The sequence below is a fragment of the Lepeophtheirus salmonis genome, chromosome 10, assembly GCF_016086655.4.
Source record: "Lepeophtheirus salmonis chromosome 10, UVic_Lsal_1.4, whole genome shotgun sequence".
NCBI classification, from domain to species: Eukaryota; Metazoa; Arthropoda; class Copepoda; order Siphonostomatoida; family Caligidae; genus Lepeophtheirus; species Lepeophtheirus salmonis.
Window position 1 is genome coordinate 14,317,913 of NC_052140.2, and position 14,036 is coordinate 14,331,948.

The following is a 14,036-nucleotide window of genomic DNA, read 5'->3' on the forward strand; positions in this document are numbered from 1 at the left end:
GAGTTGAATTTGTGTTTATTTCCTTCATCTAATAGCTACTCGCAGTTATTCTAATGAAACGTCATCCGTCAGCTAATCTACTCTCCGGCCTCAAAACATTCTACAAATTGTCAGGGTGACCACGTAAGTTTTCAGTTTCTTTTATTAAACATGGCAGATCATATTTTTACTCCTAAAATTATATACGTCCGGGATAGAAAAATCAAACTAAAATTTCTAATAAATTTGTGATTTAAACGATTTAAAATAAAAATGTTTCTAATATTCAACCCCGTACCAATAAACACCTCATTTAATATTTATAAAATAATATAAACTTAAAGCGTTCTATTGTGAAAACCAGATAGATCCAATGTTAACGACTCAATATTGAAGAAATACTGTGGTCAATTACGGACAAAAGTGTGAAACAATCATTGTAGTTATAAACTGCAGGTCCAACTCGAGTCTCAAGGTCTTGAATATTTCAACTAGTCCAGTTCTAGTCTTTAGAAAATGAAAGATACTTTAATGAGTACTTAATTGAAAAAAATGGAAATTACTTTCAAGTCCAAGTCAATTCTCGAGTTTTTGTTTATGTGATCAATTTAAGTCTTGAGTCAAAGTCCTCACCTCTACTTCAATACGACGTTCATTGGTTATGGAATTTAATTTCTAAGATGAATGAAAAATACATCCAAAAATGTTGACTAGTCTAGACTCCATTTGACGATATAAATAAGACTTTACAATGGCCTTTAAACAGCATTGCTCGTTTTCTTTTTTATGACTGGAAGTTTCTGTGACCTTTAAGTCACATTTGTAGCGTATCTATAGGATTGATGGGAATAGTTTTTTATTAATGCATAAATAAGGTGAAGAATAAAAATGTATTCCAGATTCATTTGATCGAAAAATCCTCGTTGCCTGCTTTTGCGTTGACAGGACACTTATACTCTTAATCTATCAATCTACTAAAGGTCATTGCAACATAATTAAGAGTCTACGGAGCTTTTTATATGCGCTCCGAACCAAGGAGTAAATACGTTTCACGTGTAATGTTTATGAATTGATGACTCCTCTACGTAGATACTCTCACTCTCTGCTGTAAATTGTAATAAAAAGGGAAATACAATACAAAATATACAGGCGATAAACAGAAAGTCTAAAATTCGAAATAGACGATTAACGTTCACATCTCGTCGTGCAGAGGAGAGTAGTTTGTCTTTTGATTTCATTCAATTCGAAATAGTAAGGTAAGATTTTTCATAATTCATTTGCCAAAAAATAATTTGACTTTCTTATTTAATTTATTTATTTCATTTCAGTCAATGGCGACAAGGGGCGGAGGTCCGACGGCGTCTGGAACGGACGGAAATGATTACTCTCATCGAGAAACAATTGTGGCACAATATTACATAAGGTAACTCAGAGGGACCATCATCATTATACCCATTATTTGATCATTTAAACTCATTGAAGGAAGTGTGTGATCATTTTGTTCACACTGTTCATGATTATAATATAATATAAATGCAAGGCTGTATTTAATGAGGAATGCCTTGGAAAGTTGCTTCCTTGTATACGTGTAGAATGTTTACTTTTTTGACCTTCTACAGCAAATGGGGAGTACAATTATTTTGAAAAATTGTCCAGTACCTTTTTCAAAGTAAATTGAATTATTTAACTAACTCAAAATATTATTGTACGCAATTGAAAATATTTGTATTATCCTCTGTATTTGTTCTCATAATTATTATGCCTTACATTACTATTTCTTGAGTGACTTATTTCAGCTAGATATACTTTTTATTCATTTTTTTTCAAAATTTGATTTCATGCTCAACAACAAAAAATAAATGAATCGTCTGTTTTTTTTAACGAAAAAAAAAATAATGATATATTTTGTTCTTTTACATCCATTTGCTTTATTTTCACAAATTTTATTTTATATTATATTCATTTTTGTGCCAAACATATTATACCACGCATCTCACGACAATGATGAATAGACCGCCTCCTAAGTCCCAACCCAAAGGAATGGGCTACAGCGATGATATTAACAATGATCCTGGTGTATATGAGCCTGAAGATCAACACATGCACAAATCACCATTGAGCTACCCTGATACTAAAGATTTTATAGCTCAATTCATGAAAACTCCGGAACAACACAATCCCACCTATCCCCTACCCCCTCAACAACAATACCCTTCCCAACCCTGTATCGAGTCTCCTCCTTCGGTCTCTCTTAATACGGGTAGCTGCTATAGCAATGTACCCAATCCAATAAATGTTCCCAATGGAATGGTTATGGTTCCTGCTAATCAAATGATGATGTTGGCTCCTCAATGGATGTTTGGACAGCAAGGAACTCAAATACCTCAGCATATAAATGTCTCAACAGCTCCTAATTCCCGCCCTGTTACGCCTATCCTTTCCCCAGAGCCTCCGCCAATCCCTCAACCTACCTTTAAAGATACAAATCTACCATCTGATTACAAAGGCTTGGGAGGTCCGGACTCAGTTCCTTTTCGAATGCCAAAAAACGAAGTGGCTCCTCGAAGTGCTATCAGTCCAAAAAAGAGCTTGATTGACGAGTTGTATTTGGCTCCCACATCGGATGTACGACAAAGGTCCAATAGAACCATCATGAACACAGAAATGTAGGAAGTAGTTCGAGTAATCATGGCGTGATGTGTACTTTAGAAATAAAAAAAACACCAGATAATTCATTACCCATGTAATATAGCGTGTGATTTTTACTTGCTCCATGATTTGATGTGTGATCTTCAACCCCTAATCTTGTTTGATTTTTATTTAACGTCTATTCTCCTATATCCCAATGAACTAATTTATTTTATTTTTACATTTCAGTGCCCAAACAAAGTCAAGATTAAAATGGAGTGTACTTTTTCACTACGTATTAGGATTTATTCTTTTTGCCAAGCTTGTTCCGGATATTTTGGATAGACTTGGCATATTTGTTCTTGAAATCGAAGAGCTTTTAATACCAAAAGTAAGAAATGTACTATATTCATACATGAGTTGAAACACAATCCTTATTTTCACAGGCGAAGCTTTGGGAGTTATTCTGGATCCTCAGTATTCCTGCAACACTTTTAGGACTCTTATCGAGTAAAAAATCAAATGCCAGTATGATGACAAAATTTTTCTATAGCATTCTTGTTTTGGGTTTGTTCCCTGTATTGGTTGGATTTGCTGCCAACTTTTCTGAGTTGTACAGATATGCTTCTTCAAAAGATATTGAAAAGGTCGAAACTTGGAACGTGAGTAAAGCTATTACCTATTTATACATTTATATTTGAACTTGATTTATATATTATCCTCTCTAGGGCTTTCCTGTATCTGTGTTATGGTATGTTTACTTATTTATGGCTCTTCAAGCTCACTTATTCGAACTTTACTTTGCCAAAACCCTAATTAAGGTCTGGCAACCCAGAAAGAAGAAAACGCAGTGATTTTATTCATTCAAAATGTTGCATAAATACAAATATATTCCTTGTTTTTCTATAACCTCTCTTGTTATTAATAGATAAAGTTATACCCTCTATCAAATGAACACCCCTACTAATTGTCATTCGACTGCAATAAATCTATTCCAATCTCGTGTATAAATTGGATTTATTCATTTACCATTACTGTTTTATTGTGTGATACCGTGCTGAAATCACGGGTTTGTTATAGAGGGTGGGGGTTGATTGACTCGGAAAAAATATTATTGAAAAAAATATGAACTGGTCCTCTGTGATTACACCCCATGTGATATTCTTGTGAAAATATACATGAATAGTTATCAAAATTAAGAAGAGCTAGACCTAGTTGGCACATGTCAATTTTTAACAAGATTCTACTAAAGAGTCTCTTAAAGTTTCTACAACCTGTGTTTCAACCCTTTTGTGTATCGAATAATACCCTATAGTTATTGCATTAGGAATTCGAAGGAGGCGAGGACTCCCAATCTGTAGCTGTGACTCATTTTATGAATTTAAAATCTCTCTCATGCCGTAGTATTTTTTTTTACTTATAAATATTGTGTATACGTTACAATATCTGTATGAGTTGCAATTTATTCTTTTTAAAATGCATAATTTAATTACAACATTGGTCATTCTAATTAAAAACTATTAATTAATACTTTCATTTCAAATTGATCTATTAAAATTACATGGTTACAATGTATTTATGGCTAATATAACTGTGGGCATTTGAACTTTATAATGTAACTAATAATACTTATATTTTTATTAAAATAGTTAAAAATTGCACCATGAATATATCGATCATCCATAGAACATTCAATTATTGCATATTCCTTATCCAAAGTACTGTAAATTCTTTAATTAAAATTATTCACCTCAATTTTTGGTACCAACTTGTACAAAATCGCAACTTGCACACAATATATATATACTGTTATTTTCTATTATTTATTGATAATCACTAAACTTAAAGAGACTAAAAAGTCTTAAAGTATTTCCTGCATAATCTCTTTAGTAATCAATACATCGATGGGGGCAAGTTGCCTCAAAAAATTCCCGTTAAATTACTTTAACGGGTCTGCCAAGTTCATGTATCCTTAATTGAAAATCAAAAAAATCTATGTATTGGCTATTTTAAAAATAGTAAACATCTTACGATAAAACTGCGTTAATCTTCAAACAAAGATTCAAAATGATCAAAATTTCTGTCTTAAATACATTACTTAAAACCTAGATAATGTGTTTAAGCAATACTTCAAATCGGTAAAAAGATATGTCTTTAAATTGAATTTTGAATACGTTCAAAAGACATACTTTTATAAAGAACATGGTTGCAAAAATGTATCTCGAGAGAAGTAATAATCAAAAGTTGCGAAAGATTGATAAACAGATATTTTGAAAGTTAGTTTAACCAATACACATCCTACAAGAGGGTAAGATGCACTAAAAAAAATGCTTCAGTACCTACGAGTTACGACCCTATTCTATGCTGAAAGGTATTATTATGATGATGTCTAAATAACATAAAATTGCATGATAGATAACATTTATTTGATGTAAACGGTTGCAAAAATTCTACATAGGTTTATAGTTGGATACTTTTAACCTATGGGCTCGATGGTTTAAATGTACACATGTGTATACCTGGAAAAATAGTTGCTATGAAAAATAGAAAGTAGCTCATTTTAATCCAAATTATTAGTAAATTTACTCATTTTTTTATAGATGAAATATTCTTTTGGATACGATGTGTAGACTATCCATATTCTTAGTCTTATGGATCACTTATAATGTTAGTGGTTCAGTAGAAAATATTCCTTCTCGTAATTTTACGGACTACCAACTTATTCGTGTAAATGCAACGCCTAAATTTGCACAGGTAATTGATTCGATACTCAATTTGGATCATAAAAAGTAATTTGTTACAGGATTTAAAAATTAATTTTGAAGATGCAGAAGAGAAGCTTGATATTTGGAAGGAAACAACGTCTGAAGGATTTGTGCTTATGGATATTTTGGTTTCACCACATCAAATTATCCTCATTAAATCATTAAATAAGCATTGCAAAGGTGTCACTTTTAAAGTTCTGCGAAAAAATATACAAGGATTAATCGACGAGGAAAAAGAAAATGACGTGTTTGACGAGACAGATTTTGAAGGAAGACCGATTCAAGATGTTCGGTGGAATAAATATTATGATCTAGAAGGTTTTTAACATACAAAACTATAGGTAGGGCCGGTTTTACCATTAGCGGGACCTGAGTCAAAGCCCAAAAATGGCCCCTTTTATTCACAATATCTAAAAATGTGCTGAGTTTAGGGCAATTGCTCCCCGAAAATCGGCACTGGCTATAGGTATTATGACACGTGTATAACATCATACGCTTTCGATCTTTTTTAGTGATGAACGACTATTTAGAGAAGTTAAAAATAACCTATCCGTTTAAAAATTTCATAAAAGTGGAAGAAATAGGCAAAAGTTCCGAAGGAAGGACAATAAAAATAGCAAAAATACACAACTACACTCGTTCATCAAATACCACTAGTAAAAGGATATTTATCGATGGTGGAGTTCATGCTAGAGAATGGATATCACCAGCAGTTGCATTGTATATCATTTACCTGTAAGTTGATAAGAGTTATGATAAATCCTTATATATTTGTCCTTAAACAACTTCATAGATTAGTGGAGAGGCATGAAGACAATAGTAAGCTGATTAATGATTTTGAATGGTTAATAGTACCAATGGTTAATCCAGATGGGTAAGTGTTTCTCCTTGTGATTGATAAATTATCCTAAGAAACAAATCACTATGACATAACTAGATATGCACACTCCAGAACAAGGAACCGAATGTGGCGGAAATCTCGAAGAAATAATGGTAAAGGAAAATGTTATGGCGTAGATCTAAACCGAAACTTTGGATTCCACTGGAAAGAAGGCCTACAAGTAAAAGATCTTTCCAATCCATGCTCAGAAATTTATGCAGGGCCAGCCCCTTTCAGCGAACCAGAAACAAAGGCCATCGAACAAACAATACTCAATTATAATAAGACCATTATAGCGTAAGTAACTACTATTGTAAATTTAAGACTTGATGACCTCAACGAATGTTCAGTTATTTTTCTTTACATTCATATTCGCAATTATGGACATTTCCGTGGAGCTATAAACTACCAGATAGAGAATCATCAGAATACTACGACCTTTACACCGCAGCAAAAAAGGCAGTCAAATCCTTGGAATCTCTATATGGTACAAACTATGTTTTTGGGTCAAGTTCGGAATTAAGCTATCTGTCTTCTGGAACATCAGATGATTGGATGTATGGAGTTGCTGGAATAAAGTATTCTTTCACGATAGAACTTAGAGATGAAGGAAAGTACGGGTTCTTACTACCATCATCACAGGTTGTACCCACAGCAGAAGATACATTTGCAGGGATATCAGCCTTAATTGCGGATATTTGTGATTAATAAAAAAACTATTAGGTGTAATATTTTACGATAATTTAATAATGTCACTTGAGATAATAAAACCCACGGGGAAAAAATATTATGTAAAAAAACATAGATAAGACAATTTGTTAAATAATAAACAACAACCTTAAAAAGAATCAGATCTAACTATGCATATAACCAGGCAATTTCATTTTCATAAACATCCAACAACATGAGAATGACACGAGGAGACACATGAAGCCCATGAGTTGTAACATCGTTCTATTCAATTTGGGCATAGTCGGGGAATGTGTCTGATCCAGGAGTATAAATCCAACGCCCCCTAGAGTAAACATACAACTCGATGCCAGCCCTTCAAGGATATACTAAAATAAGAAATCATAATTAATTAATTAACAATGAATAAATAGTAATCATTTAAGGGGTACACAGGCATGGTTAACGATTTTGCCGCTCGTCATATTTTCAATTTCTATTTCCAAGTTGGAGTCAACGAAAGGGGAAAGTTGAAATTCAATCATCACTACCTTTTAATTATAAGATAAGCGACGCAAATTATATATTATTAGAGGAGGAGGAGAGGAAGTTCGACTCTTTTGAATTAATCGCACTTAGTAGGATCTAGAAAATAGATGTAAGATCTCATTATGTAGAGGAGGCTGTGAATTCGTTTCTTTTAGAGTATAAAGGGGAAGGAGGTACTCGGAGACGATGCGTAGACTGAGAAATTAGCCAGGAGGTGGAGTATATCGCTTCTCATTGTGTAGTACTTATCATATAATGTATTACGACTATTTCTTGCATCTATTATAAGCCATGCCATTATAATTACATTCAGGAATACCTTTTACAGGAGTCGTAGTGTGCAAATCCGTCTCTTCTCAGTATCCAATAATCGTGCTTACTCATTTGAGCGATTGTCATCTTAGCCACATTCATTTGAGTGAGGTTAATTTCAACAACATTTTCATATACTAAACATTACAAGATGAATTATCTCATTATTAGACTCTCATTAATCACCAGAGTGGTGTTTAAAATCAAATGAGACAAAAATAGTAGGAACAACTGAGGCTCTTGTCAGATTTCTTTTCAACTACGTAGGTATTTGTGAAGGGAATCATTTAAAGAAACATATTTAGTTTGATGGCTTTCAAATATTTAAATCGATGGGTCTTCGTAGATGTGTATAAAGAAGAAAAAAAGGATGCTAATTCTCGTTGTCAATTAAATGAACCTTTGAATCATGGTTCATTTAGTTATTCTTAGTCAGTAATGATGTCATTCCTCTTGAAATGTTTATTATACGCAAATATCGCTGAGAAATGTTCACTCCGATGAAATTCGCTGAAAACAACCTCGTGCCGTCCTCTGATCATTCTCGTTGCTAATATCATGAAAGGAAACTTTGAATTCATAGGGCATTTGGTTATTCTTTTCTCAATAACGATATTATATATCTTGGAACGCTTATTATATGAAAATGTCCCTGAAATAAAATGATCTCAAAAGTATGCACGTCCCCCATAATATATAATTTGGGTTGTACCAAAGTTATTTCCTGATCATTCAAAGGTTGTGCTGATTGAATCTCAAGTTTCTGCTCTCGCGGTCTCCAATTTCGGGATAGAAATATCCCATGCAAGCGAAAGGATAACTTCGATACGCACCTGCCCATTGATACGATATTGCATGAATGCAATAGGACGAGTATTTCCATTTTCATCAACAGTGGACCCCATAGACGGTGGTTCCACAATCACATCATAAATAACGCCTCCTGTGACTAAAAAATACGATACAAGGATGAAGAATAGCGCCTCTTTTGAGCTCGGCTGTCGAATCCATCCCGTGTTTTTATATTTAATCTCAGGTACATTGAGAAATAAAAAAAAAGGCCGGAGTAATAGGTCCAACATCTTGATAATAATAACTAATAAATATGAGTTGAGTTCCTGATCTACGTTTAGATATGGTTGAAATGTCTTGTTCTTGACTGTTTTGTTGTATTAAATGACGTCATATTATTCATTTAGCCTCTTATTTACCGGCTAATTTCAATGTTATTAAAACGCGATAGGGCAGCGAAAATCATAGCCGGGCAAACACAGTAGATTTACAAAGTAACTCTTTCTCTTTGCTATGACGTCATTGGGTGAATTTGTTTAGGTCAGTGTAATAAATAAAAATTAGAAATGTAGGGATTTAAATGTGTTTATTTATTTATTAATGCTATATTAAAGGGTTTCAATTATTCTCCATTGCTATATACTTGTATTGGGGGTCCCAACGACGTCATCCCTTAAACAAATAATTTTTATTGTGAGAACTGAAAATCCTAACTGACTAACTCACCTTGTTATAAAAACCTTGCTAATTTACTCAATGAGCTAGCTAGAGTTTTTTTTCTTTCTGCCATAATAGCTATTTCTTAACTATCTAACTATTTTTCTATTAGCAAAGTATATCGTGACTGCTAAAGCTTTAAACCATTTTGAACTTGAAGGAACACTGAAATGAGTTCATTTTACTATACTCTGGTCTATTAGCAGTCTATCTATCCGTATCCTAAAAAAACCCGAAAAATAATGTGGTCACCCTCACAATTTGAAGAATGTTTTGAGGAGAGCAGCATAGCTGTCATGACGTTTCATTAAATTAGCTGCGATTTATGACGTCAATGAAAATGTATATTCTTAGCTATTAGTTAGCTTGAAAATAAAATAGGTATATAAGTCTTTATTGGCCATGCTCCTGAGGAAATGTTTATGATGACGTAATCCTAAACAAATCTGAGCCTAGTATTTGTATTTTAAAGGATCATCATTCGTTCGCGTACGAGGACCAGGAGGCCAAAAGCATGGAAGTGGATGATCTAGTTGAATTCCCTCATATCAACACCCGGACTACTCTGGAGCAGGAGGGAGTGGAGCTCTACTGTAGACAGATCTACGCCAAATACGAGCAGAATGGGAAAAACTCTACCCCTGAGAAACTCCCTGAACTGGATCGAGAGTCCATCAGGAATTTTCTACTCAAGGGTCTTCGATCTCTCTCTAGTGGTTATCAAAATCTGGATGCCAGCAGACCCTGGCTCATGTATTGGATCGTTCATTCCTTGGAACTTCTTCGTATTCCTATTCCCGGTACAATTTTTATATTAATAAATATCCCACGCATGACTTATTGAAAGTTCTACTCTTCTATTTACAGAGGCAGTCATCCCTGACATCATTCTGTCCTTAAAGCACTGCCACAACTCCACTGGGGGATTTGGAGGGGGCCCCGGACAAATATCTCATCTAGCGCCCACATATGCAGCAGTCAATACTCTCTGTATCATTGGCACACCAGAGGCATGGTCCATTATTGATAGGCAAAAGTTGGCGGAATGGCTCAACTCTTTACGCCTTTCAAATGGGAGTTTCCTTATGCACCATGATGGGGAAATTGACATACGAGGAGTCTATTGCGCCGTATCCGTTGCTAAACTTACCAATATTTTTTCGGAGGATCTCTTCAAACATACAGTCTCTTGGATCAAATCGTAATCAATTAATTAGTCTGTGGGATGAGAGAGAAATTATTGTAGCTCCAAACTTATCTTTCCGTTTTTTCAATATGAATAATGGGCGTTTCCAATTTTTACAATAAAATGGATATGAAAAATTTATTTCAACAGTCTGAATTTCTTTGTTTTCAAGTATTCACATTAAATATCAGACTTCTACATATAGGCGTACATTTGTATTTTTTGAGTTACGGCAATTTGGTACTAAAACCACGATACCCTTTCAATAGTTGTGAGTTGCTTATTTTAATCTATGTATTTTTAGTTGTCAAACTCATGAAGGCGGCTTTGGTCCTGTACCCTATATGGAAGCTCATGGTGGATATTCATTCTGTGCTATTGCGGCTTTAAGTTTGTTTGGTGATGTATCTGGTATTCGTCTTGATAAGTTAGCAAGATGGACGAGTAAACGCCAAATGAAATTAGAAGGGGGTTTCCAAGGAAGGACTAATAAATTAGTCGACTCCTGCTATTCTTTTTGGCAAGGAGCCATACTTCCCATTCTGGATGCACATCTTGTTCCTGATGGTTGGAATGCTCAAATATTCATCATTTAATTTATTTATATAAGTTTTTTGTTTTTTTTTTTCAGACAAGAAAAAGGATGAAATCCTACCTCAAGCATGGTTATATAATCAAATCAACCTTCAAAGATATTTGCTAATTTGCTGCCAAGATCCGAGAGGAGGTCTAATAGACAAACCTGGGAAATCTCGCGACTACTACCACACATGCTATGCCCTAAGTGGTCTCTCTATAGCCCAACATTCACGAAATAAGAAGTTTGTCTATGGTAACGCATCGAATGAGCTTGTAAGTGGTTTTTACTATATATATGAGGCCCGTCAACACAAAAACATACTGACATTGCATTTTTTTATGTTATAATAAGTTGGGGGGGGGGTAAGTAATTTCGTATTTTTAGCTTTATTTCAATGCTCCATAATAAGAAGTGTGTTACGATCCTCCTATTTAAGCTAAGTATGCCCCGTTCTGTACGATAACTTGTTACGAAAGAGAATCCAACTTCATAATGCCCTTGTCCCCATTGACAATAAACGAACAAGCCTTTTTTGTAGTCCACTATTATGGCCAAATTTGTACCCCCAAGTGCGTCGCCCATAGACAGGGACAGGTTGTAGTCACTTGGTGCCAGGTCCAGACTGTAGGGTAGATGCATAATAACTTACCATCCAAGCTCCCCAAGCTTCTGGCGCATCATGTGTGCGGCCTGGCGTTTTCTTTATGATGTCTTGTTGTCTCCTATTCACCAATGCTGGGCCCTCGAGTCACTGTTGTGCAACACGAACCGAAAGAGTATCGGCCTCGTATACATTGCAAATTTTCTTGGTATCTTTTGACGCGTTTTTCCCTTTCAGGTAGTAAAAATACAAAATTTTCTTCCTTTGAGACGTTTATACTCGACGCACAATAATTTACGACTGAATTGGCCAAGCGCAATACTGTCCGACAAGAGTTTTTAGTATACACTCACACCTTAACTACACCAAATCGTGTGATCCGATGTGACCAATAATGAACAAGATATACTTAGTTAAAAGAAAGGGCGGGAAATTTGAAATTGTTTTTTCCCCAAACAAGATATTTATAAAATATTTTTTTAAATCCTTTAGTGTTACCGTAAATTGCACATAAAGGTCGTATAAATTCCATGAACCTTGTAGAAAAAGGATTTAATAGATTATATTTGAAAGATCATATTGAAGCTAAATAAAGTATCCTACAATAAATTATGGCTAACATTCTTGGCTATTTAATTTCATCCCAGAAATTATAATAAAAAGTCCATAAGTTTACTAAAATAATTTTTATTATCTATTGATACGTTTATATAAATGATGTAGGCGAAAGATTGTTTTTGTGTTGCTGCTCCACATATTCTTTACTACATATTTTGGGACATTATTGTATTAATCCTAGATATTTTAATTTTTCAGAAACCTTCTCATGTCCTCTATAACATCGGTGTAGATGCCGTTTCAAAGGCTTTAGAATTTTTTAAGAATTTCCCTGTTCCTCTTTTTGATTGAATTCTACTAAAAAACGAATTTATAATTATTACGCGTATTTCAAATTTTTATGCTGATTCGTTTTATGGATCTGTGAAAAGCCAATTGAACATAAACCTTCCCTACTGATAAGAAACAAAAGTTTGGATATACGTACATTTTCTAAGTGTATCCTTGATTGATTGATTATAATTATTCCCATCCTTTTATCTACATAGTATTTTAGTTGTATAGATTGAAAAGTCGATGATGAAATTAAATTGATTTAATCCATCCCATCATCAGTTCAAAAATAATAAGATGATCCTTTCATGTATAATATTATATATTCAGTAAACACCTGTACCATGTCTGTTGAGACTGATAACTTGACCTCAAAAATATTTATTGATTCACAAAAAAAAAAATCCTTTAGTGTTTTATTTATTCCGATAGTCCTACTATTAATTAAATGGACGATCATCTAAGTACTATTTATGTATATATTAAATTGTATCTTCGAAGACATGATATGTCTCGGGTTGGAAGGTTGTTTGTGGATCTAGGAAAGTTCGCCGTGGTGGTGAAAATTAGCATTATTTGATTTAATACAAGCGGTGGTACCCGGCAATGCCCTGATTAATTAGGGGTCGGCTAAAAGACACATTTTGCTTTAATAATATAAAAGATAACTCCCCAGTAAATCCTCAGTGTTACTCTCATTTTCATGAACACACTCGAACGTAACTACTCAATACCTATTATATCAACTCATATATGTTCTGTCCTCAAGAATGAAAGAATAATAGCAAGAGTTTGAGAATTAATAATGATGGAATGACTTATGATTACTTTAGTCTGTATAGTGCTCACCAACAAAAACAAACAAAATTCATTTTATCATACCAGCGTTTATACTTTATTCAAATCTGAACATAAATCCTGGAGCATTATATAGATGGAGAGTGCACTTCTACATAGGTGGACATAAACAATCATCTTTATTAAATCTACGTAGCGTTTGATTGGATTAAAGATTATACGTAGATATACTAAAGATGTTACATATTTTGATTTAGAAAATTAAAAGGGAACAACAATTTCAAGCAAAAATAAACAATAAAGACGTATAAACCTTATTTATTTATATATTAAGGTGAAATATCCATGGGAAAATGTCTTATTGCGAAATTGTTTAAGCTAAAATTAACGGTCACCAATTTGGATGATAAATGCAGATGCCTGTAATATTTCATTAATACGACAACACTACTATTTCTTAGATCAAAAAGATGTATATTATATAATATACATCAGGGACCACTATGTACAGTGCACCCTGTACATACGTTCGATGTTGTATTCGCACGCCTACAATATTTCATTAATACGACTACAATGTTGTTTCTTATATCATGTGCATGGAAGATGATCATGTATAGACCTCAGCGACTGTCCTAAAGTATCTTATAACGTAAAAGAATTGACTTCCACTTCATCTCTTATTGAAA

At 33.8% G+C, this 14,036-nt stretch overlaps 4 protein-coding genes across 7 annotated transcripts; 3 read left to right on the top strand and 1 right to left on the bottom strand.

Annotated features, from left to right (window-relative positions):
* The first annotated feature begins 1,034 nt into the window (after positions 1-1,034).
* Positions 1,035-3,635, top strand: jagn (jagunal). Of its 3 annotated transcripts, none has more exons than XM_040720824.2 (6): positions 1,035-1,235; positions 1,308-1,402; positions 1,992-2,645; positions 2,857-2,998; positions 3,054-3,269; positions 3,336-3,635. In XM_040720824.2, exons 2-6 carry the CDS (start codon positions 1,311-1,313, stop codon positions 3,459-3,461), a joined length of 1,230 nt encoding a protein of 409 aa, XP_040576758.1. In that variant the 5' UTR covers positions 1,035-1,235; positions 1,308-1,310; the 3' UTR covers positions 3,462-3,635. The 3 variants fall into 3 exon arrangements, with proteins under 3 accessions (XP_040576758.1, XP_040576759.1, XP_040576760.1); XM_040720825.2 differs by having other exon boundaries at positions 1,071-1,230; XM_040720826.2 differs by lacking the exon at positions 1,035-1,235 and having other exon boundaries at positions 1,302-1,402; positions 1,958-2,645.
* A 119-nt stretch (positions 3,636-3,754) lies between these two features.
* On the top strand, positions 3,755-7,100 carry LOC121125632 (carboxypeptidase B). 2 transcript variants are annotated; one of them, XM_040720819.2, is made up of 6 exons: positions 3,755-5,361; positions 5,411-5,690; positions 5,885-6,107; positions 6,166-6,246; positions 6,310-6,549; positions 6,603-7,100. In XM_040720819.2, the coding sequence occupies exons 1-6, from the start codon at positions 5,230-5,232 to the stop codon at positions 6,958-6,960; spliced, it is 1,314 nt and encodes a 437-aa protein (XP_040576753.1). In that variant the 5' UTR covers positions 3,755-5,229; the 3' UTR covers positions 6,961-7,100. The 2 variants fall into 2 exon arrangements, with proteins under 2 accessions (XP_040576753.1, XP_040576754.1); XM_040720820.2 differs by having other exon boundaries at positions 5,208-5,361; positions 5,433-5,690.
* Positions 6,979-8,963, bottom strand: LOC121125634 (oligosaccharyltransferase complex subunit OSTC). The gene is made up of 2 exons (XM_040720822.2): positions 8,616-8,963; positions 6,979-7,310 (listed from the first exon to the last, which is right to left on the bottom strand). The coding sequence occupies exons 1-2, from the start codon at positions 8,862-8,864 to the stop codon at positions 7,107-7,109; spliced, it is 453 nt and encodes a 150-aa protein (XP_040576756.1). The 5' UTR covers positions 8,865-8,963; the 3' UTR covers positions 6,979-7,106.
* A 720-nt stretch (positions 8,964-9,683) lies between these two features.
* Positions 9,684-12,929, top strand: Fntb (Farnesyl transferase beta subunit). The gene is made up of 5 exons (XM_040720821.2): positions 9,684-10,091; positions 10,159-10,492; positions 10,782-11,044; positions 11,109-11,329; positions 12,475-12,929. Exons 1-5 carry the CDS (start codon positions 9,806-9,808, stop codon positions 12,565-12,567), a joined length of 1,197 nt encoding a protein of 398 aa, XP_040576755.1. The 5' UTR covers positions 9,684-9,805; the 3' UTR covers positions 12,568-12,929.
* Positions 12,930-14,036: the final 1,107 nt, after the last annotated feature.